The sequence below is a fragment of the Ixodes scapularis genome, unplaced genomic scaffold (assembly GCF_016920785.2).
Source record: "Ixodes scapularis isolate PalLabHiFi unplaced genomic scaffold, ASM1692078v2 PGA_scaffold12__126_contigs__length_90152505, whole genome shotgun sequence".
NCBI classification, from domain to species: Eukaryota; Metazoa; Arthropoda; class Arachnida; order Ixodida; family Ixodidae; genus Ixodes; species Ixodes scapularis.
The window spans coordinates 89,547,400-89,572,210 of NW_024609838.1; the positions used below are offsets into that span (position 1 = coordinate 89,547,400).

The 24,811-nt window shown below is 47.9% G+C and overlaps 1 protein-coding gene across 2 annotated transcripts; it reads right to left on the minus strand.

The window, feature by feature from the left end:
* Positions 1 to 957: 957 nt before the first annotated feature.
* LOC120841278 (kinesin-like protein KIN-5A) lies at positions 958 to 24,333 on the minus strand. 2 transcript variants are annotated; one of them, XM_040212137.2, is made up of 6 exons: positions 24,289 to 24,333; positions 23,990 to 24,151; positions 17,554 to 17,624; positions 13,244 to 13,360; positions 4,400 to 4,490; positions 958 to 1,101 (listed from the first exon to the last, which is right to left on the minus strand). In XM_040212137.2, exons 2-5 carry the CDS (start codon positions 24,104 to 24,106, stop codon positions 4,415 to 4,417), a joined length of 381 nt encoding a protein of 126 aa, XP_040068071.1. In that variant the 5' UTR covers positions 24,107 to 24,151; positions 24,289 to 24,333; the 3' UTR covers positions 958 to 1,101; positions 4,400 to 4,414. The 2 variants fall into 2 exon arrangements, with proteins under 2 accessions (XP_040068071.1, XP_040068070.1); XM_040212136.2 differs by lacking the exon at positions 24,289 to 24,333 and having other exon boundaries at positions 23,990 to 24,261.
* Positions 24,334 to 24,811: the final 478 nt, after the last annotated feature.

Here is a 24,811-nt window from a genome sequence, read left to right on the forward strand (position 1 = left end):
GGCGAGCGCGCACGCGCGCACGCAGGCACGAGCGCACAAGCAAAGTGCAACTGCGACAGACTGGCCGGCCAGACGGCGAGAGGAAGAGAGAGAGAGAGAGATCGCGTTGTCATCTTGGAAGAGAATAAAAGGGGGGGAGGAGAGGGCAGCCAGACGGCGAGAAACGCAGAGCCGGAACTAGCTTGCCCTCCACCGATTGGCCGGGACACAGGAGCGCCCTACTACGTCACCGCACGTTTTTGTGCGCGTTGAGAAAGAAGTTGAAATCAACCAACTTTCTTGTGCGCGCCCGGAAGGAGCGAAGAAGCGGCGCGACGTCACGAAAATGCGTCACATCCGCAGCCGCACGACCTACATGCGCAAAAAGAAGCGTTGGTTTGGATCGCGCTTTACGCTTTCCGGTGCGCAAGATGGAGCGCACACTATGCTTCAGAGGAAAAAAAAAAACGCTTCAAGAGCGCGCGTTGGCTCGTGCGCGCCCGACCACGTACTATGTTCTCCGCGCTACTCCACGCCAGATTGGTTGCACTGGCTCGTGTCATTCGCTACGGTCCATCTCAACGGCGTAGAGGCGCATATTTGCGCACGTTCGGCTTTGCAGCAAAGGGTTTCGCGGTACGTTGGTGGTTTTTCTGCGGTGGTGCCGTGCAATGTGACCCCGCGCACATGCGCTCGGGACGAATTATCCGCTGCGGAGTCTTTCCGAGTTGCAACTATCGAACGTTTCCTCCCATAGCGCACTCGCCGGCACTTTTGAGCAGGATCGAATTAAACGAGAAGTCGAGTTAACCGATGTCGAAATAACGATGCTGTATACCCGATTTAAATGAAGAAATCCGATTTAAATTATTTTTTTACGTTCATTAGCAGGCACTACTCCAACAGGTTCGAGAGACCTTCACAACCGACAGCCATCTCCTCGACGCAGTGTAAAATAACTTGCGCACTCACCCGCTGCCTCAGCCGAAGGATCTCCGCCTGGTTCACGACGGGCCGGTTCTTGATTTTGCGTGCTCGGTCCGCGTACCGCAGCGTGTTCAGGGTCTCGTCGCAATAGTAGTCGGCCGGGCTCACACACGCTATCATGACGGTGTGCCGCCCCTGTGCAGAGACGGAGGAGGAAGGCAGAGGCTCGTCGCCAGGAACGTAGGCTCCCAAGCTAGGTTCCTAGGAACCTAATGTTCCCCAAATTACTTTGACGGGTCCCCACACCTAACAGTTCTGCCAGTTTAAGCACAACTGTGGCGAAAAGTGCTGTTTTGGGCGAGCTGGTTGCTCATGATTTCCGACGTAAGCGTAATTAAGCCTGCATATCTTAGAGTAGTCTTAGGGCCGGTTGCACCAACGTCGCTTAGCGCAAAGCGGAGCTTAGCCGGGAACTTAAGCTTAGTTTCGGTTTCGTTCGGTTGCACCAAACTCGCTTATCGCTAAACCTAGCACTAAACTACGCTTAACTTAAGCGCCCAACATTGGGCGCTTTGCTTCTGGTTGTTTCTTAATCCTGGATTAAAAACATGGCGGCTGGTTTGTCACGGTCGACGCGGTGGACGAAATTGGTTGTGCAAAGTGTTTTAGGCTACATCAGCGTGAAAGCCTCGACAAGATGACTTTCGATTGTGACAAGGATGCAAAATATTGTCGCGTGAAGTGTTTATCGACCCCTGTTTTCAAGTTGGCTCTCCACTTTCAGGGCGTGTTAGCCCTAACCGAGAAACGTACGGAGCTGTGGGGCTCACGTCTGTATTCCCGTTGGTTCTTCTGTCAACGAGCTTATTCGTATGTACTTACTAATTTTCGCATAGCTGTAACGTATTCTTATTTACCACCTTGTTTATTTACACTTGCAGCGCGTATCCTTCAATCTGATCAGCGCGTTGAATAGTGGCAGTACATGATCTCGGCGATCAGCTGATTGTCGACACCTCTGCCGTTTGCATTAGATTGCGGCGCTTTTAAGTAATAAAACAGTGAAAATTCAATTTCTTTCGTTTTCTGAGTTTTGAGACAATCTTCAGTGAATTTTCCTTATCTCGCGAGTAGAATCTTGGCTTCAGAAAACTGTATCGTTCCATAACTGTAACTTTTTTGGTGATCGCATTTTTTTTATATACTTTGCTTTATATCATTCGTTTCCCGAGAACGGGATACTGTTGTTTCCGAGTTGTGCTCTGTGATGGTGTTTTCCCTTTACTTTTGTCGTTTGTTGTCATTGTGACGATGGTTGAGACTATATACCGGAACACGTTTTCAATAAAATTAAGTTGAAAGTTGCGCCTTGTTGTGTCCTCCGTAACTTTTTTGGTGATCGCGATTTTTTAGGAATATTTTTGCTTTATATCTTTCATTCGTGGCGACGACAAATCGTAACGACTACTATGTTAGATTCGTGCATTGCTGTATCGGGGCAGGCTGGGGCAGGTGATGCGAAGAGACGACCGTTCTTATCGGCACGATGTGACGTACTAGAGGGAGTTTTTTTTTTTTTTTCTGAACTCGACAGTGTGAAACTGAAGTCCGTTTGAGGCTGCAGCGGATGTTCAACGACGGTACAGTGCAGTTCTGTCACCTTGCTGATAGCAACGAGTACCGTCGATGCAAGGTCTCGTGACCTGACCTCTTGACGACTTCTATTCGACGATTTCCGGGCATTTTCGCAGCTGCCGTGGCGAGTTCGTCACTGTTTTGAACTTCATCGGTCTCAGGCTTGACTTGGTTTTAGTAGTCATCTTACCTGCCTACTTATATCCATGATGTTTTGTCTTCAGCGATGTAGCGAGTAGAGTGTCCTTCTCGCGTTTGGTGAGATTTGGGGCCCCCGATGGCTCCTTCGCCTCAAAATGTGAGCACGAAAACTACTACCACTGTCAAAATATCCTGTTATCAACCGATATTAAACACACAATCACAGATGTAAAGAGCATTCGTGTTTATTTGAAGCTTTGACTTCTGTTATTGAAAGTTAAACGAAAAAATGATTGAATTTGGAGACCTTTAATTTGTTACTCACCGAAGAAATACAGCGAAAAGCAGACGCCGACGACGACTACTACCGCAGTTTTTCTTTTTTCTTTTTTTTGTTTTGTTTATATCACGTGATTCCTCTCCGCCAATCGTATTCGTCGCTCTGAGCGTTCCCTAGTTTGCTCTGTTTGTCCCTAGATTCCCTACGCAAATCCAGCGTTTAGCTAGGGGCGCGTCTGTAAAGCCGGCTTAACGTTGGTGCAACCGGAATTTAAACCCGTGCTTACCTAAGCTCGGTTTAGGGCGCTAAGCCGGCTTAGGAAAGCGCCGCTTTGGGTTAAGATAAGCGACGTTGGTGCAACCGGCCCTTAAAGATGCATCTCGCGAAACTAACTTTCCTAAAAAAAAAATGTTTAGTCAATATTAACATTGCCACTCTGATTCAGCCGAGACACCGAAACATGCTTATACGTTTGCACATAAAAAAATCATTGTAAACTTCTGCAAAAAAACAAAAAAAAATTAATGCTGAATGCGTCATAAGGCTGGGTTTCATGGCAACGGCAACATTCTCTTTCTCTTGTTGAAACCGACGATTCTACATCTTCCTAGCACTGTCCGGCTATTTTGTTAACTGACAAAATTAACAAGGCTCGTTACATTGCAAAACTTTGCATGAATGGTATGACATGCGTCAATTCGTTTTGGGTGGATATCACAGAGCTTAATATCATTCAAACAAAAATGTTATTGTGAACGCTTGTTGCATTCATACGGGTGAAACAAACTTGTCAGAAAGAAAAGATTGTTGCTGACAAGTGTTTCACTGAAATGTACAACATGCCGACAATGTCATTTCTGACGATATTAGGCTTAGTTAGACGTCGGCTCGGAGAAAATTTTGTTTTTATCAACTACTTTTTGACCTAGGCAAACGTGTCTAATCATTCACGTTGAACAACCACTAGAGTCACTCTTGCAGAGCTCGAGCACTCTTGCAGAGCTCGAGCACTCGAGCAGAGCTCGAGCACTCTTGCAGAGCTCGAGCACTCTTGCAGAGCTCGAGCACTCTTGCAGAGCTCGAGCACTCTTGCAGAGCTCGAGCACTCGAGCAGAGCTCGAGCACTCTTGCAGAGCTCGAGCACTCTTGCAGAGCTCGAGCACTCTTGCAGAGCTCGAGCGCTCTTGCAGAGCTCGAGCACTCTTGCAGAGCTCGAGCACTCTTGCAGAGCTCGAGCACTCTGCGATGCACTTTATTCACCCGGGCCAGAAAACACCATTCTTTTTTTTCTCGGTAGCTCCCTGTACAATCGAGACAAGCTTGAACTCGTGGTCTGATAACACTTTCTTCGGGAAAGGAGTCACACATGCATTCTATCCGGGCCATTCGAAAAACAGTTTTTAGTCCTTTTAAGAGAGGAAGAAACACCCCGAGTACCTTGGAGGAGACGTGTCAGCTTTGAATCCCGGGATGTGGCCGCTCTCGTCGCACAGCGCGCTGATGACGTTCCCCAGGTTGTTCTGCACGCCTGGGAGACAAGATATGGAACTCGTGGTCTGATAACATCTTGCAGGCAGTCCCAAACACAGCTGCAAAAGCTACGACTGGCTCACATATTTGCGTTGAGGGTATTGACTGCATTGCTAACGCTTGTGACAAGAGAAGAGGCTGGCACCAGCTATCTAGTATCCCTGGCAGGCTTTAAAGGGATACTGAAGCGAAACTTGAAATACACCTATTATGGTCAGAAATAGGTCCAATATGATCAATGATATCAGTAAATCATAATCGCGCGTTTGTATTTTGAACGGATGGCTATATTTTTCTCCCTGAGGGGCCCTATTGGGTGCTCGCTCAAAAATCAGTCATCGGAGAGCGCGATGCGTCTTGGGATATTGGGCGCATTCGTGGCGTCACTTGTGCCTGACGGGAAAGGCTACGGCATAGATGTTGTGGTTACGAGCGTTGCCACTTGGTGGCGCGTCGACGATTTACGACCTGTGACAACGTGGCCGTTTGAGATGTGCAAGGGCTGCACGCACGCTGCATCACGGCAAATCGGCAACCACGGCACCAGTGACAAAAACAGCTCTGATGAGGCCGGGTTCTCAAAGCGAACTCATAACGTGTACGACAAATTTGAGAAAACCCGTATTCTCGAAACGAAATTGTCGTAACTTTTGCGCAGGTTACGACAGAATCCTACGACAGCTCCGCAGCTTTTACGATCAAATCAACATGGCCGACAGCGTCGCTCAGTTACTTGGTAGCGACGACCAACGGACATTTATTTTTCTACGTGCTCTCCTCGTGCGTCCCGACTTCAACCAGCAAGAAAAAAGGAAGGAGTACTTGAAACAGGCCACGACGATCAAGAACGCAGGATCCACAAACACCCGAGAAGAGCTACAGCGGCCACGATTCTACCGACCAAGCGAGCTCGGCAGAATATAATAGGCCTAGCAGCAACACCGACTCGGCGCACCGTTGCTCCGGCGGTCCTTGGCCAAGACCGTCTGCCCATGACCGGCTGGCCTGCTGAATGGAAGATGCCCGCGCGACCTTTGTGGATGAATAGTTTGATCCCTGAACTAAATTTCAGAGGTCAGTCTTTTCTCCTTGTCATCTAGATCTCCTTGTTTTCCGAGACAGCGGTGAAGAACGCTGTCGTCGAAAAGGAACTCTCATTGATTCTATCTCCATGTTTTGTGTGATATAGAGCTCAAATAAACGCCATACGGATTACCTTCGCAACACGGTATGTACACTATGCCATTTTTATTCTGACACGACGCTACGTCACTGTCGAGCTATAGGAGTTCGTGGGAGCTATACGATGTCGGTCCAACCTTTCTTTGCCGAGTGTCATATCAGTATCGAGTTGCAATAGTAAAAGATCGGTCCAGAAGCGCGTACCGAAACGCGGTCTAACAGAGCGAATCCAGCACTTCGATCAAACGCGCGTGTCCGCTCCGAGTGTGACCAGGTATTTGCGTGGCTCTTGCTGACACTTTGTTCAAACATATCTTTTTTAACGTCGGCTCGCGACCCGCAGCAACTAGGTAATACCGGCCGTGCCAGAAGCGCGCTCGGGTCGTGTCGTGCAAAGAGCCGCAACGTGAACGAGCTCACTGTGGCCAACTACGCTTTGGCTTTCTCCGCCAAGGCTTTGCAAATGCGTTCAGGCCTACGCTAATTCTGCCGGCACGCCGTATTGCCGCAGAACGGCGCTGTTCCTATGCCACAAGTGATGTCACGAGAACTTTCCCACCATCCACCAGATGTGAATTTGAAATCGTTTAATTAGGTTTGAAATTAGTTTTCGTGTGGTTTACAGCGCGATATTGATATTTCCGAGGTGGTGCCTGTCCCTAGCCCATATTTATGCAGAAAGATTGGCGCTAAAATTTCGTTTCCGTACCTCTTTAAATCTGCATATTTTCAAAAATGACGAAGTTAAAAAAGAAAGAATTGATTTTTTTTGGTACAACGTTACCTACTGTGGCAGACATTGGGAAGAGAGTCTAAAGTGATCATTAGCAAATGAACCACATAAACTGTATGAATTAAAGGGAAGCTGAAGAGCTTCCCTTTATAACGTTGTAAGAGGACCATCTCGATTCTCGCTTGCAGAAGTAGCCGAGACTTCTGCTTTGGTTGTTGGGGTTCGCCTTCAGATTTCTCGAAATCTTTCGGTGGATCGGCACAGGAAGTGTCCAGGAGACCCTCGACGTTCCAGCCATTGGCAGAGCAGAAAATTGACTCCCCACAGTAATAAGGGCAGACACGAGAAACCACCTGCGCCGACGCGACATGGGCGGCTTCACACGTTCAGAAACGTATCGACTGCTACTTATTGTAACGTAAAACATTGAAAATAAACTTATCGACCGGACGCGTCAGGCCGGATTAGCGTGACCCTCCCCAAAACAATCGTCAGAGGACAAGAGTTCGGCACACCTCAGCCTTCATGCTGGGCAGCTGCTGGACACGTGAGCATGCAAGCTGCACTGTTAACCAAGGCTGAGGTGGTTTGAAGGGATAGTATAATCGGCTTCGGTAAGAGCTTTTCGAGATGAGACGGGTGATGAGACGGTCACCGCTCTGACACCGCCATGTCCTTGCATACTACGCGAATAACTGCACAGAGGGTCCATCCTTGTGATAGCGGTACCCTGTTTAGTTTGTTTGCCTCTAATTCTTACGCAATTACAGTCTTAGAGAAAGCGGAGCCCGGCAGCCCTCAATTTAATGTTGAATTCGTGAAAGTTTCCTGGGCCTGTACATTCACATACTTCTCCCAAGATTTGTTGACTGCATTAGACCACCACCTAGCATTATCATAGCCCGATCGCATTGTTACGGCAATGCGATCGGGCGATCCAAACTATACGGAATACACGGCATAACTTGTAAAAAGAGAACTGAATTAACAACAAAATGTCACATGCTTTGCATCTCCAAAAAGTGCTCCTGAAGAGAATATGAACCTATGGAAGGGAAAGTTAACAAAATTTGTGTTCATTTTAAGAATGATGACCTCAAATAGTATCAGCAACTGTAAAACAAAAAAGTCCATGCTAAAACAAGTTGCACCGTGAAAGTTGCATGATGAATTGCATGACCACTTGTTACAACAAGCCCTCCTCTCCCAAGCGACTGGGCGGCAGATCAGGTTCAAAACGAAAGAAAACAATCTTGGGTAGCGGAGTCGGTCCCGGAAATATGGTCACTTCAACGATATAAGAAACCAAAACTGAAACACTAATGATGCGGCTGACACGAAAGACAGTGGAAGCCGGCCATTTGGCTACATGATCGCGGATTTTTTGGTACAATGTACAAAACTAACATCTTAACAAGCTTTTTTTCTAGAAGAGTCGACCAAAAATTCCTACCTAGTTTCGTTTCCTCTTTGCGCCTGCCTTTTAATCCCCTTCTTACGTTCAAAGATGGTTGGCAGAGCGTCGGGTTTAGTAGAGCCTTCTTCAGACCCAAACCCATAAGTATATTGTTCTCATACGCGCCGTCCGGAACACGTTCCGGACGGAAACGTGTTCCGGCATCGTTCAACAGCACGAGTCATTTGCTTCGGTGCCACGAGAATTTCGCAAACTCGTGAACAAACAAGAGAATAATCAATACGTCAGACGACCGGGCAACGGATAAAAGCAAGCACTATGCAGCGGCAGACTGCCCAGGGATGCTGTGTTCAAAAGGGTCCCTGGGCATTCTGCAGCGGGAAGAACCTAGGGATCCTAGGTTCGATCCCCACCCTGCCCATTTCGGTCTGAATGAGCCGTGTATCACTACTGCGTGATGCACGTTATGAAGACCCCAGGCTAGCGGTTGTACTGCACTGGTTCTCATCTACAGCTGGGAGACTCGTCGCCCATTGAGGCAGACCAAGTTCTAGGCTGTATAAGCATACACACAACCCAATTTTTTTTCTAAACGACGACGGCTCGAAAAAAGGGAAGTGAGATCAGGCGCCGGCGGGGTCCCCCAGCCAGTCTTCTCGTGCCGTCGGCTGATGGGCTTCCTCGTCTCTCCCCTTTGTGTCTGCTTTGGAGAAGCGTGGCTTCAGCGCTACTTTGAAGACGCTTTTCCCATTAATCCGCGCATAAAATTACCAAACGAATACGATATTCGTGATGGCTGAGCTATGCTAGGGTGTTTTTTTTCTTGTATTTAAAACCGCTTCAGCTTCCTTTAAGGAAACATGCACCAGAAAAAAGCTTTTTTGATGTCTGCAATAAGTGAACGAAATTTCCGCTTTATAGAGCTTGGCATCCTCCGCATAAATGTGGTGTTGATTTTGATACAGCTTGTTTTTTCATGTTCTGCATGTGCAAAAGAAACCATGATCTTGCATGCACGTGGGGCATGGCAACACACTTAAAGGTTGAGTAATGCGGATTCATGCGCGAGTTGCTACTGAAACTTGCAAAACATAAGAGCGCTTCACGACAGGGACAAAGAGCAGGAACAAAGAGCAGGGTTGTCTCGTTCCTACTCTTCGTCCCTGTCGTGAAGCGCTATTATGTTCTCCACTTAAAAGGGCCTAGTAAAATTTGCCAATTCACTCTTTTTAAAGCACCGTACAGTAAAAGTAATTTGTGCGACTACTTAGTTTAAAGGAAATGAAAATCGCAAAATTTGAATTTAAAAAAGGTAACAAACGTTTTTCTTAGGTTTTTATAAACATGAAAGATGTACAGGGTGTCACAAAAACAAATTTACAGAGTTTTTTTTTCTTTTCTACCGCAAAAATAAACTAGGCATCTCCGAAGGCCGTTCCGCCCAAAGGCAGCGCTAGAGGTCATAACCAGATGCCAAAGTTTCAGCCTGTTCCGATACCTCAATCAAAAGTTATGCGATTTTCTGAAAAGTTCAATGGGAAAATGGCGGCCGACGGAATTTTCGAACACATGGGGCTATGGCACCAGAAACCGAAAACGGGCTGAAACTTTGGCATCTGGTTGTGACCTCTAGCGTTACCTTTGGGCGGAGAATGAGCGTTCAGCGATGCCTAGTTTATGTTTGCGGTAAATAAAAACTTGTAAATTTTCTTTTGTGACACCCTGTACATGCCAGCTTAACCTTGATAGTAGTTGCATCCTACAAGTCTTCAAGCTTTTGCATGCATTTGAGCTTGATGTCTGTTTCAGCTGGTCTAGGCAGACTTCTCTGATGGCTCAGGTATGCATCCTCGGAGATCAGCGAGACAGGGGATCCCGAATCGAGCTCCATCTCAATGGGAAGTCCATGTACCACGAATGTTACCGTGATTGGTTTCACAGTTGACTTTGCTTGCAATGCATGCAAGTAGTACTCGGATGGTTCACCAACTGATTCCAGCACGTTCACTTGTTTCCTGGACTGCTTCTTTGGTTTAGCAGTCCACGCTTTTATTCACCCATATTTTTTTCATGAATACTTCTTACAGGCTGGGTGCAATCTGCTAACAGCGGAAAGGTCGTCAAATGTAAATTCTGCAAGTGCAAGCTGATATATAAGCTATCGAAACTTCCAAATGAAGATAAAAAAAAAATGTTCACGTTCATTTGTTAAAGCAAGTGGCAGTCCAGATGCAACTACAGCTTCCTAATTCTTCATCCGCACTTCGAAGTCAGAAATTAGATTATTGCAGTCAATTTCTAGCCCACTGGACCATACAACCTGCTCCGGTCCTCAAGATGCCTGCAGCAGACGACGGATGCAAGAAATATGCCGTCTGCCGCACTCCAGCCGGCCAAGCCGGGGCCGTCGTTTGAATCGTGTGAATAAAGACGATATTCTGACATCGCATTTGTTTGAAATATAATGACTTTCAGACACTTATAAGACTTCATAGTGGGGCGCGATGCAAAATATGGTTTATCGAAAGTCCGGGCATCGATCGAGATGATCGTCTGCTAAAAGAGCGCATTGCACCCGTGAGAAAAGCACTTCAGGCGAACGTTGAGAGCCCAAATTTTGTTTGCGGACTCGCGCTATGCGAGGGTGCTTCGTAAAAACTGCAAGAATCTTTCTCCACGCGATGGTTACAACCAGGTATTGGTTGTAACCATCGCGTGGAGAAAGATTCTTGCAGTTTCTTCAGATTTCCGCAAGACCCCAAAGCGCGAAAGAACTGGATAAAAACATAAGGTGAGTTTATTACAGATTGTACTCGCACCGCGGGTTTGATAGAGATCTTCACCAAAAGAGCACATCCACGGAATTTGATGTATAGCAAGGAAAAGAAATACTGCGAAATCGTGATAGACATGCAATTTTTTAATAACCTGACAACCACAATAATAATAACAAACGACTTACATTGACGGCGTACGATTTGTTTCTCATGCTGGCCTGCACTACGCCGGTAATGCACTTCAGGTCGTCGTCGTAAGTGATCTGAATGACGCGGTTTGATTTTATTGCATTTTCACCCCTCGTAACTAAGCTGGGTTCTTCACAGAAAAAAAAAACGCACATTGCGGAGGCCAATGCGGCCATGGCGATGCACTTGTTTTTGTCGCTCGTTTACCGACGCAATTCAATGAAGACGCCCGCTGCAACAGAGACCAGCAAATCTATCGTGTCGTCTGCTACCAAAGCAAAGTGGAGTGTAAGACTTCAGAATGGCTTTCATCGTTGCGATACGACAGAGATGACAAGAACATCTTCATAATTAGATATCAAGAAGTTAGGTTGCTTAGAAAAACTTATTTACTTCCTTGTAAGCAAAAATCTAGCCTCATGTGGAGTCTCCATAGCAACGTCCCTAGCAACGGTTTGTTTGGACCGAGACGCCATGTTGTGACGTCATGACTTACGGGGTTAATTGGTTTTGGTGGAGTATGCGGCATCATTTTGACGCAATATTTCGGCTGGTGCCACTAAAGCAATACCAGTCATTTACTTTGGTTTTGTTTTCGACCGGAGTCGCCCTTTAAAGGGCAACTCAACGTTTGGTTTCTAGATCTACGGTGAAACCGAAATATCTAAGAGGGATATGGCAATGCCGGTCGTCGTGTCTGTGCGACATCCAGATGTTGGCGCAAGGCCTGCAGCATCGCTGCATCACTATTCTAAAGGGCAAATCTGTGCAGCAATGAAGCTAGAGCTATGAAGCTAAAGCTATGTGCTAGAGCGTGCTTGGCAGGAACGCTTTTAGCGTTCCTGCCAAGCATGCATGCAAGGTCGTGCAGTACCAGCACTTTTCAGGCCCAAACGCTCGCGCCTATCAACAGCCTCGCTTGTGCTTAGAGTGAAACGGAGTATAGTCGCACACTAGTGCTGCTCGACTAACGGCTGAGCTAACCAGTCTTGGGTAGTAACAAGTTGCTGTAATTTTGTTACTTTTTTGGTAGCTTGCAACTGTAATGAGTTATTTTCAAAATGTAACTTGTAACCGTAGTTCTATTACCTTTTCTGGGGCAACGATGAAAATAACGACATTACTTTTGTTATTACTTTCCAGTTTTTGTTTCATAATATTTCATTGAAGGCGTGCAACCTAGCTATTCCTTGCACTTTCCAAATTGTCTGTTCAGACATTTAGAATGTCAAGTTTGCCTTGCACAAACCTGTGAATACGTTCTTTCTGGCCAGTGAAGACCCGAATATAGCACATGTAGATGTGATGAAAAAAAATAATCTAGTTATCTTTACGCACGCACTTCGTGACTGAACACTTACATCTTTTTTTTCTGCGCAAACGCTTTTTAATTGGGTGCATCAATTGTGAAACAACAATACATGCAGACGGCACGGCGCATATTTCGTACTTTGATTAGCACCATTACTTCACACTGCGCATGTTTCGTGTTTGCCATCAAACGAGGGGAACTTTCGGACACTAATTTCGAGAAGCAACTGCTGCTAGGTTGCTAGGCATGAACATGCCAACATGAAGGTTGCCAACATGCCAACATGAAGGTTGCCAACATGAACATGCCAACATGAAGTAAAAGCATCCTTCTTAATTTTATGCAATAAAACTGGTGAGTTTTTCCGAATTTTTTTGTGTTCTAGAAAAAACTGAAAAGTAATGTTACTTTTTAAAAGTAACTGTAACGAGTGAACATGAAACATGAAGTAAAAGCATCCTTCTTAATTTTATGCAATAAAACTTGGTGAGTTTTTCCGAATTTTTTTGTGTTCTAGAAAAAACTGAAAAGTAATGTTATTTTTTAAAAGTAACTGTAACGAGTTACTCTTTTGTTGCGGTAACTGTAACGGTAACTTTGCTACTTTTTTTTAGTAACTAGCCGTAACGAATTACTTTTTAAAAGTAACTTACCCAAGACTGGAGCTAACCCACCAGCTGCACCTTTAATATTGGTTTTAGCGGAGTATGAGGCTTCGCTTTAACATACTACTATTTTGGCTGCGATCGTATTGTGCACCAGTAAAGCCATACTCGTGGTGCCGGGAACAAGCCTCCAACTGGTGTTTAGTGCGTCCAAAATAGAGATCGCTTGATTTCCACTCAGTGAAGAACGCAAGCTCGTCTGCTTCTTTTGCTGGGGTTGTGGTGACGCCAGACTGCCAGGCTCGGATTGGCTCTGATCGAAGGATAGACTTCAAAGCAAGCTGCCTAGAGGTCTACCCACCATCTTTCCAACTGGAGTAAATCTCAGCTCTGTGTTCCGACGTCATCACAACACCCAAAAAGAAGCAGACGCATTTGCGCTCCGCATAGCGTCCTCTCGCAAGCAGCTACAATACACTGGAGTAGCTTTTAGACCAGGTTTCAGGAGGGAGGATGTCCTAGAGCAGTGCACTCACCCTCGCGGAAGCGGTCGCCGACAGCCTTGGTCTTGCTGGCCCGTTCCGAGCCGGCGAGGTCCACAAGATGGAACTTTGACGTGGTCACGTCGTTGGCGCCAGGTTCCTTCAACTCCACTGCGAGCGTATAGATGGCATGAGAGCGCGACGAGCGGGTGTTCATCTCAGTGGACCCCGTGCTCCGCGAGGCGGAGCCAACCTCCAGCTGGTGAAAGGCCTCTTCGGCGGAGGCCACCCTCCGCTCTGTCAGATTCGGGGTCAGGAGATTTGAGTGCCACTTTTTAAAGGGGCCCTGCAACAGTATTTGAGCGTCGACTTTTTTTTGCGGTTTCTACATGCTAGTGGTCCCGGAAACCCAGTGGACAACGAAAGAGTTTGAAAATATTAGCGCATCGTATTTTAATTTGACAACTCGGAAACACCTCCTCCGACGGTGGCGCCGCGAGGTGCCGAATGCGCGCGCATAACGGCGCTCCCTTTCACTATACGTCACATTCTCTGGGTTTCGTGATTGGCGAGAGCCGTCCCAGGAATTTTGAAGCGAAATAAAGTATATCACACGTTAACCGTCATTATTTCTCTAACAAGTCATTTTTATAGAGCTAATAAAGTTGCAAAGTAAAGTTCAAAAAGGGCGAAAACAACGCCCTGTCGCTCATGCGCGCCTCCCAGCGGCGTCCGCGACGTACCATCGCGAGCAGACGACAAGTGATCCGTGCACAGAACGCGCATCGTATTTTCACTTGTGCGCCCCCGGTCCCGGTCAACTAAAAGCAGTAAGAGGAGCCAGGGGAACCCTTATTTTTTTTTAGTGCTGTGACAGACTTTTCACTGTTCGAGTGAGGTGCGGCGACGGGACCGGTGCCCAACGGGACCGCTCACCAGTTTCTCCCTCCTACTCGCCGAAGTGGCTCCGGTGGCGGAGTTGCGGGAGACGAGTGTTCCGCGGCTGTCGAAGCGGACTGAGGCAGAGACGCGGCGCTTGCGTGGAGTGTCCTCGTACGGCGCGACGCCCAAATACGCAATAAAAATCCGATAAGCCCGGTAAATTCATCGATGATGGCAACCTGATCCCAAAGCTACGATGGTTGCAGCTAGGCCTAATGGCCGACGAGCCGACCGGACCGACGGGCTATCAACCAAACTCGCGTCCAATTGGCCAACCGCTTTGCTCCAATCGCTAAACTGTTTCATTTTACGTCATGAAGCGCTATGTTTTGCTTATTTAAAGTTGTTTTCTGCAATATTTAATTTGCTAATAACTCACAAAATATTGCGAATTTGTGTAATATTTGTTTTCCTCGGTGTTCCTGCTTTCATGGAGCTCCGTTTCAGCGCGAACTTCAAACCGGTCAAAAAATTGTTGGTATGCCCCTTTAAAGTTCCCTTCCCGCTTCTTGACCGACTCTTGCGCAGGGGGGTTCTACTAGAGTTCCTGTATATGCTACCTACGGTAGCAGAGTTGGGCATTCAGCCTCGGCGCGTGGCCGTAGAGCCGGCTTTCCCGCACGAGGTGGATGCTTTGCTCCTCACGTGACTAAATGTGGCGAATAGCGGCGCCGCGCGCGCCGCCGCGCATGGAAAACAGGAGAGGAGGAAAAGGAGGCGGAAAGCAGGGAAACATACGCCGGGGCAAGAGGAACGTCGGCGGAGCGACCGTAAAGGCGGCTTTCTTGCACGCCAACGGATGCTTTGCTCCTCACGTGATGGATCTCGGCGAATAGCGGCGTGGCAGCGCGGGGAAAACAAATGCGCAACTCTGGCTCCCGTAGGGAGCCTATACACCAACTCATGTTTACAAACAAACCGGAGCGCCCCTAGCGGACGTCACCGGCGCCGCGCATGCGCCGTGGATGGTGGGCAAGAAGTCCGCCGTCGCCCATAAACAGACCATTGAATTGCGTTGTTGTCGGCGTCGGTGGGAGTCCCCGTGCTCTTTTTCGCGTTGGAATTGTTGGTTCTACGTCCTCCTAACAATGTCTGACTACTTGAGCGGCTTCAGCAAAACTATCGAGGCAAAACTTTGCGTGGATAATGTGACGTGCGGCGATTCATTTCACGTGGACGCCGCAGAATGGGCGCTAAAGCCTGACTCCCACGTCGAGATTCTGCTCGCTATTTTCAGTCGCGACGTCGCTCGGACTGCAAAAGCGTGAACCGTAGCTGAGATGGTGGACATCGATACTGAAAACCTCAAGTAGAATCGGGCAATACAAGTCGGTGATGGCCACTGGTAACAATGATCAACAACTTCTTGTATCTGTTTACACTTAGCCGACTTACCCCAACCAACCTTCAAAAGTGTTTTGAGGCCTGCACTTAGTTCTTATCGCAATTACCGGGTCAACGTTTGCTTACGGGCCGCTGTCGTTTGAACGAGCTGACGAAAAAAAGCAGCTAAATTTGAAAGAGCAGACGACAGTCCGAACGGATGCGCAATGGAGTACGGGCAAGAAGCACCGCGTCCCGCGTCAACAAACCATTCGAATGTCACGTTGTCGGCGTCTGTGTGAGTCTGCATACTCTTTTTCGCTTTGTAATTGTCGATTCTACGTCCTCATCGCAATGTCTTACCACTTTAATCGCCTGAGCGAAATTATCAAGGCTCGTTACGTCGCTAAACTTTCCATAAATAATTTTACGTGCGGCGATTTATTCGCATGAACGCCACAGAATGGACGCCAAAACCATGATAAAATTCTTCTAGCTATTTTCGGTCGCGACGTCGCTCGTGCTGCAAAAGTGTAGAAGGCAGCGGCGATGATCGACGTTGATACTGAAAATCGGAAGCGGGAACAGAGCAAGCGTAACAAGTCGGTGATGGCCACCGGTACCAAGGATCAACATCTTGTATCTACTGTTTACACGGAGCCTACTTAATTAAGTCTTTTGAGGCCTGCAATTACTTCTTATTGCAATCACTGGGTCAAACTTTGGTCTACGGGCCGCTTTTGTTTGAACGAGCAGACGACAAAAAGCAGACAACTTTGAAAGAGCAGACGAAAGTTCGAACGATCAGGCGGCCGTGTGAATTTGAAGACGCACTGAATCCGTGGGTGGTCCGGACAACTTGGGGGTTTTCTCTCGGTCATGTTGGAACAAAGCAAATACATCTGGCGACTACAAATTGTGGCCCGCACACGCAATCGTAGTTCGACAGCGTCAGGTTTGCCCTTTTCACGGCTGCTATCCACGTTCTCGGACGAACGGAGGGTGCAAAAACACATGAAAACTGATCTTCAAACCTTCCCAGACTCTCTTGGTAAAGCCCCCATCGCGGCATTTTGACGAGAAGGCAGGTTTTTTGTCTCGTTTCTTCCAAAGGAACACAGGAATGCATGTCTGGCACGGCGACTTCTGCCCACCGCCCGAGACCGGAAGTGCGTCCGGCGCGCCACCACCGCGGCGTGACGTAGGAGAGCTGAGTTGGTGTATACAGAACTCTAGGTTCTACGGCTCCGGTTGGAGGGCGCGACACCTTTGAAAAAGGTGTACGACGGAAATGGTACGCCGGCTGAAAGTTTTCGCGAAGCTTTGCAAGAGGGGGGAGACTACCCCCCCCCCCCCCCCCCCCTTCCTCCTCTCTTAATCTTTAACTCTTAACTTTTAACGCACGGACGGCAGAATCGTCCGATCCGACGTGCGATCAGACAGTCCGAACGCCGCTCCGATTCGCCGTACGCGACAGTTTGAGACACGCTTCCGACCTTGCATGCGACACGACGATCCGTCGGGCTCCGCCCAGGGGATCCAAGCACTCCAGCGGAGGTCCGTGTTCATAGATCTCTGGTCCTAGATTGACGGTTTAGCTCACACGAAGTTAGGAGCGCGTTCTCGCGCTAGCGCGTGCATTCTTCGAAGGGGCCATCTTTCTCGAACGGGTCAGCGGGATCCACGCGTCCGGCTTCCCGTCGCCCGTCCCGTTTTCTTGTTCGTCCCGCCAGACCCAGTACGTCATCATGACGTTCGCGCTAGCTGTGCTGTCATTGACTGGACGCATCCGACAATCCGTCCGCCGTGCGAAACTATCTGGCGCGTTGTACGCATGTCGGATTGCCGATCCGACGTCTGAAGCGACCAAATTTTTTTGGATCAGGCAGTCGTATTACCGGATCGGACGTCGGATCGGATGGATTTTTCGCGCATGTGTCTCGCGCTTTAATCGCAGATTGGTGCGTTTGTATTTCCCAATAGTTACGATGCTCTAAGTGCAGCTTTTGAAGTAGCTCTATGCTGCAGATGCCACATTTTTTTAGCCACTTCAAGATCGGCAAACTGTTCAAGATCCCAAGGAAGCTACTTTGCCTTACCTTCTGTTGTCCTCGCAGGTGGCGAGTGGATCCTGGCTTCTGAGGAGGTCGAGGATGTCCTCCTTGTAGATCTGCGAATAAAACGGGAACACGCAGGCTCGATCGAATGCCAGCGCATAGTCACCACTTCGCCTGTATAAGACGCTTTCTGTAGGTGCCACAGAAAAGACCAATTCCTAGGTAGGACGTGCAAGTGGTATAGAAACTGCGAAGTGGGAGATTTAGCGAGGTCTTTCTGCTATGCCATTAGACCTATCCCACCAGTTGCTCGGCTGTCTTATAGCAGCACCCGAAACTTGTCGACAAAACCTTTCGTTAAATGGTTCTTTAGCCAAGCACTGGTCGAATTAGTGACGAAATAAATTATGGTTGTTGCAAAGAGCAGCGTCCTCATGGGAATTGCTTCTCCTCTCGTTCGACCAGAAGTTTGCAGGGACTTGAAACAGAACACCTTGGGGCATTATGGAAAGGAGTTATAGTAGAATCTTTATGGCAGGGGTCAAACTGATCTAGAGGAGCTCCTCCCGATCTTGGCATTAATGCAGCAGAGCCTACAGGCCTTGTAAGGATAAACGCATATAAAAAGGAACGTTTCCCCCACAGTTACGCGACAATGAATGGCGCAGATCCGATAAAATAAAGCTTACACCGAGCGAGCGGTCTACTTAAGGGTGGGAACGGAAAAGAAAATTGAGAAGGTCAAGAAATGCCTTTGGTACTCCGGGGCTCTTGAAGCTGGCCAACGTTAACCGCGACGGAAAGTTAACCGCTAAAATCTAAATTTCCCCTTCAAGGGGAATTTTAGGTCACATGACTGGCAGAGCGGGCGGCGACAGATTATACTCTGTTTCACTTTATGATGTACCGCAGGTAAGGCTACAAGCGCGAGCTCTCGGCGGCATAAGCTCTCGTGCGTTAAAGGGCAACTCCGCTCAATTCCGAAGATTTCGGCATAATGAGTGATTTCGAATTAAAAAGCCCTAGTAAAAGACACTACGTCGTTTGCTTCGCGAAAAATGGGATATATATTTTTAAATCTAATTTTAAACACGAGCGGAAATCGAAACCGAAACTTCGGCTCCGTCCGGCAACATTGGCCTCGGGCAGCCAAGTACATGGCCATCACGTGGTACGAGATGTCACGTGATCCTCGGCCCAACGACGGGCGGGATGGGGGCGGGAGTGCGGCAGGCGCGAGTGTCGTCTGCACCGCACTCTTCGCCACGTTTTGGTGTCTACGGCATTCGACGACGTCTGCACAACTGCGGCATAAGTCTGCGACTCTGCGCACGTGGTGTCCATAATGTGGACGAAACTCCGAGAAGCAATAGTCACAAGCGGTGAGACGACGACCGTGGTTGTGACGCGGAAGACGGCGGTAACGGCGGGACCACGGCGGGACCACGGCGGGCGGTTGGTCTGCTGCCAAGAAGCGCGCTGCGCAGGCGCGTACGCCAATCACGTAGACACCGCTGAGCGCCGAGAGGCAACGTTGCTGACGTCATGCGCTACGCTCGATCGGAGAAACGAGCAAAAGGGGGCCATGATGATGACGTTTAGCTCAATGTTGGCTCCGGCCATGCCGTAGCCTTGACTGCGCTGTTGGTTGCGCCTGAATAGACCGACCTCACCAGGAGTTGCGCGACGCCACCGCTGCCGCGGTGCATTCTAGTACCTGTAGTTCTCCCCAGTTTTCCGGCCGCGTCAATGCACATTGTCCGCCCTCCCGGCATTTGGAAATTTTCGGGTTGGCACGAGACTTTTAGGCGGGTGTTTACTCATGGTTTTCATTGGGTGACTACAGGCAAAAAGGCCTCGGATATTATGTCTTCCCGAAAGCAGCATGACAAAGAAAGGTAAACAGAGCCGGACAGAACGGAAGGAGAAATAGCGTTTTTCGATTTGTTTCGCGATTTGCTTCATAATTTATATCCACCTATTGCACGTCAGCTAAAAAGTATAAGATCACAGGGCACGAGACACAGAGCATGCCGAAGTGTTCCGTACGTTGGAATCTCTCTGAGAATTCGCTCCGTAGCGGTCTATGCGTTGGTCTTTCTCCACTGCTTTGCTGTGGCCGTTTTTAATACACTTTTTGCTCGGTGTATTTTGGTGGTTATAACTGCTAATGCGACGACATGTTTCAAGCACAACTGCGCCTCAAAAAATCAGGACAATCACTAAAAAAAAAAAGCGATTCTCGATATGCATCACTTCCAATAAAACAACATTTTTCGAAAGCGGTCTTCATTTTTTTTTTTTCATACAAAATGTGAAAACATCACATAATGCAATTTAGAAGTGCAACACTCAGCGCCAAAAATGTAACTGGTGTTACTGATCCATTCTGCATTAACACCAATCGAGACCGCAGAAAAAAGCTTCCACCATTGGGCGACTCTTAGCGATCGGAGCTGGCGCAAACAAAATAAAACTGAATAGAAACTACACGAAAAATCATCCCCACCCCCAGCTTTCAGGTATCTTGCATGGTTGCTTCTTTTTGACAAATGTCAGTTGTTACGGCGCGTCAGGCATGGCCTTTCTGTAGATCATTTCTTCTGTGTGCAGGCTTCTCCCCGAAGTTCATCTGCACCCTGTCGCACAGGCTGTCAACTAGAATAAAACAACTTTTAGAGAACTATCGCCCACCGAGAAAGTCTATTTAGCTATTCTTACTTCATTGTTGATTAAACGTTATGCACAAGACTGAGCACTACCAAGCTTAGTTTTTCACCAAGACATTTGATGCTGTTCCGCGGTGCTACACAAAGCCGATGGTCCCTCGAATTTTCTTGTTCTTTGCCATTAAACTAGATCTTCACTTGTTTCCAAGTTAATTAAACCGTCCAAGAAGCCGGAAAGCTCGAGTAGAGCGTCGTTGTTTTTCTCCTGCGGCCGCAGTGGGACCACTGCGTAAACGGCAGTGTGCTCAAGCGTTCACGAAGACGAAGAAGCAGACGACCAAAGCGATCCTAAAACAATAAGACGACTTGAACAGTTTCTCTGCGCTTGCTGGCAAACTAAGCAATCACAAACAACACAATCTTATAAGGCACAGATATGCAGGAGAATCCAAGCTGATACCGGAGCGTTCCAAACGATAATATACGATGTTATGTTCCAAACGATAATATACGACGAAGCCAGAAAGGGATGACTACAAGTAGCATGGCGGCGGCACCACTTCCGGAATGCGCGCGCCTGCGCAGTTCGCTTGGTGACATCGGTCTATTCGCCCGCTCGAGTCAACCGATTTCGGCCACTTGGCGAGTTGCAAAGTTTGCAGGACCGTTTAAGAAACATTTAGACAGAACTGCGTCGTAATATTTGACGTGTGGTCTTCCTACACTCTTAGAAAAAAGGGTCAGTATAGTCCTCCCTAAAGGGAGGAACGCTCTTGACACATATGTTCCTTCAGAAAGGGAGAAACTTTCGTCCCTTAAGCAGGGGAGCAAAAGTTCCTCCGTCGACTGCATCTCATTATGGCGGCCACGAATCGAGCAAATCGAGCTCGATAAGGCTTAACGAGAACACTAAGTCTATTGCACGAAGCGAGAGGAGCACCAAATAAAAACGTAACACGAGCTTTCCGCGAACTGTATTTATTTCCGAAGTTTCTTTACCTCTGCAGGTAAAGAAACTTACGTTTTGAAAGCATGCAGTCACTCAGTCTTCTCATCGTCAGCACTGCGATGTTCAACGGAGACAACCGGCACCCAGTTCGCGCACTTTGTCTTACCTTTGCTATTCCTCGAGCCACAATTCCTTCGTCAACCGTTACGTCAACCGTTACGTCAACCGCACATCACCGAGAAGTGAAAATCATTCGCCGGCAAAACCAAAAGCCGCCAAGCCGCTCTCAAAAAAAAAAAAAGCAAATCCGAAGCAACCTCTTGGCTTTTCTCAGCACGGTAACACGAAATTCTGGCGTAGCCGCGTAGCGTAAAAGGATGTCAAATCGCTTCCCACCAGATGGCAGGGTCAAGCAGAGTAATTGCACGTAGCTAGGCTAGGTGGCGCTAAGTACCGCCCAATTCATGTTTTACAAAAAATGTTTATTTTCTTACGCCACAATCGCGTTTCTTTTTCTTCGGAATCTCTAACACATGTAGACACGTTGCGCACACTACAAGCATCAGGTCAACATATATTGAACGCATACACAGGCATTGCACATACAAACATCAATACAACAGCACACTACCCCGATCACTACTACCGAGCCTTGCGTTTCCGTCTTTTATAGTGGTCGTTTTGAACCTACGGAATTTTTCGGTGACTCCCTAAGCAATAAAAAATATTCCGAACATGTTCATTTTTTTCCAGCAATGTCATACATCTGAGGCTATTTTTAATGGCTCAGGGGATGAATCTCTTATTAAAAAGAAGACGCTCGATCATGCCATAATTATTTGAAAGCCAATAAATGGAGCCGCTCCAATGTGGTTCCAAGCCATGAGTTTGTTTTCCCGCATGGCCCTTCGTAGCCAGTATTTATATTGTTGTGTTCGTTTTTCTATTTGTGCTGTTCGCGCAAAGCTGCAATTGCAGTCTTGAATTAATTTCTGTAGAGCGGATATTCACTCAGCTGGAAGTGATGCTTCACGGGCAGAGAAATCGCTTCTCGATCAACTTGAATGCAGTCAAAGCCGTGACTTGCGACAACTGTTAAGTGTACGGAGCTACGCCGTTGCGAGCTCGAAAACTTCTAGCGCTCATCCCAGCGCGCCACTTAGAGGGCAGTTTCTACAGGAACCGTATATTTAAACAGTAAAATAAAGGATAGCGTTTTTTTTTTCAATTTTGCCTGTTTTTTTTTTATGCTAAACTTCCATTATAAATATACGTACTTTCCGTCATACTTTCGTAATGTTGTCTTTTCCCCAGAGCGCAATCGCTCTCGGGGACCCACAGTCACATTGGCCACTGTACTGACTGTACGATAGGAGCTTACCGTTCAGACCAGCGTTCCAAAATGACTATCCACACGTCGATCGACTGCACCTAATCCCTCAAGTGGTTTTAAACTCTTTAATGTAAAGCGGAATGTCGTCCTGCGACACCCCGCCCCCTCCGATAACGGCCCGACCAGCGGCATCAATGCCCGACAGTTTACGTCATCTCATCTTGTTGTTACACCACTGATACGCGAACACACGGTCACATAGGCGATAATTCCAGTCTTCTGTTCACAACCCACAACACTGCCATCACGATGTCGCTGACACGAAGAAATACAGAACCACGTTGACGATGTTGCTGAAAAGCAGAAGAATCACGTTGAACGCCGGTTGGCACTCGACACGGGACAGCACAACCGAACTCAGCACGGAAGGCACCCAGGCAGCCGGCAGGAAAACCTGCCTTCCTTGGACGCAGTTACCGCGATTTCCATAACGTCGAAAACGTCGACACAGTTCCTCGTGGTTTCGCTGCTGTAGTTCCGCGTGTGTCCCGCAAATTGGAGACGGCCGTCTTACCCAGTGTATGTAGCGCTGCTGGCCCTGCTCCGGAACTTCGCTGTTTCTTCGTTAGCTCGTTTGATAAAATTAGTGGTAAAAACGTCAATGCAACCGAAATGTTCTGCGCGTTTGGACTAGACGACGGAATTACAGGCAGCCTTCGCTGCCGCTGAAGCTCAATGAACTCAACATTAATTTATTAAACAACGCGCGCAATGTCCTCGAAAAACGAAACCGAAAGAAGATGAGTCGGGAGGGCGAAAGCTTTCTCCGGTCTGCCTGGAGGAGGAAAACGTCTCGGAGAATAATAAGGACTTTAATTTTCCTTTCATCGGTCTGGGTTTGTTTATGCGTGTTTTGGTAAACAAAAATTTAAAAAAAACCTTACAAAAAAAAAAAAATACCCGCTCTTCTGGGGATTGATCCGTTGACCACTTGATCGGTAGCGCGATGTTTTACCACTGCGCCAACTGAACTTTTCTTTTTTTTTTATCTAAGGAGGAACTCATCCTCCTCCTTTCATCTGAACTGTCGTTCCTCCCTTCTCTGGGCAACTTGTCCGCAACAAGGAGGAACAGTCGCCGTTGCTACCTTTCTCCTGCCTTTTTTCTTAGAGTGTAGGCGATTTTCAAAACCAAAAATGAAGCGGAGTTGCCCTTTAAGAGCAGCTCCCAACGCTATGAGCTCGCGCTTCTAGCCTTTTCTGGGGTACAACATAAGGTGAAACAAAGTATGTGCCTCGTCGTAATTCGTAAATGCTAGACATTCTAAATCCCGCACGCAGGAATACCCCGTCCATTTAACCCGCAGTCCCACGTATTTTTCATACAAAAGACACGGTGTTTGCAGCAGCCGCAACAGAACCGTCAGGAAACTAGCGACGTTCGAATGAGACTTCTTGGACGGCGATCGCCGTGTTGCACATCGGCGGCACGACTGCAGCCTGAATGTTTCCTCGCGTACGCACCCACCTCCAGGAAGTCCTTGCTGGCCCGACATTCGCCGACGGCAGCGAAAATGTCCTGGACAGCGCGCGGTATGATACCGGTGTCCTCCGCCATGGCTCGAGATGCGCAGCTGGTGCCCATAGTGAATGTCTTCCCAGACCCGGTCTGGCCGTACGCCAGCACAGCCTGCGTGCAACGGTACATCCGACCTCAGAGACTTTAGGCGGCAGGCGTTGAGCACGGCGCACACGAAGGGCGCCCAAGAGAGAAGACACTGAGCTAACTTGCAACACGGTTGCAAGTTGCGTGAAAGAAATGTTTACCCGCCGTCAGGCCCCAGCGCCCATGAAGACGCTTCTTTCTTATTTGCAAACCGCATCCCTCGTGATGTTCACTGGTACCGGGGAGTCTTCCAAATTCAGGGATGGAACTCATGAAATGTACTTGGGAGCAGCCGTTGGAGCAGCTGAAACAGCTGTTTTGGAGCAGGTTCGGAGCAGCTAAAACTACATTCTGGAGCAGGCTAGGAGCAGCTCAAATCAGTTTCCATTGCACTGCAGAGCCCCGGGTAATCTGACGGGAGCAACTTCAATTGTGCTTAGCAGCACAGATGAACATTAGTTGTTGGGAACCTAGGTAGATGGGATAACAGTGTAACAGATGCGAAAACTTGAAACGTTGTGAGCCTTAATGAGAATCGAAAAGCAAGCACCATATGTTTCTGAAGATAGTGCCCTTTATATTTTCTGAGTGGCTTTCAGCTGCTCAAAATGCAAACCAGCACTGCTTATCGCAGAACCCACACGTGCTCGACATAGCAATTATATGTGCGAGCCACGTGACGTG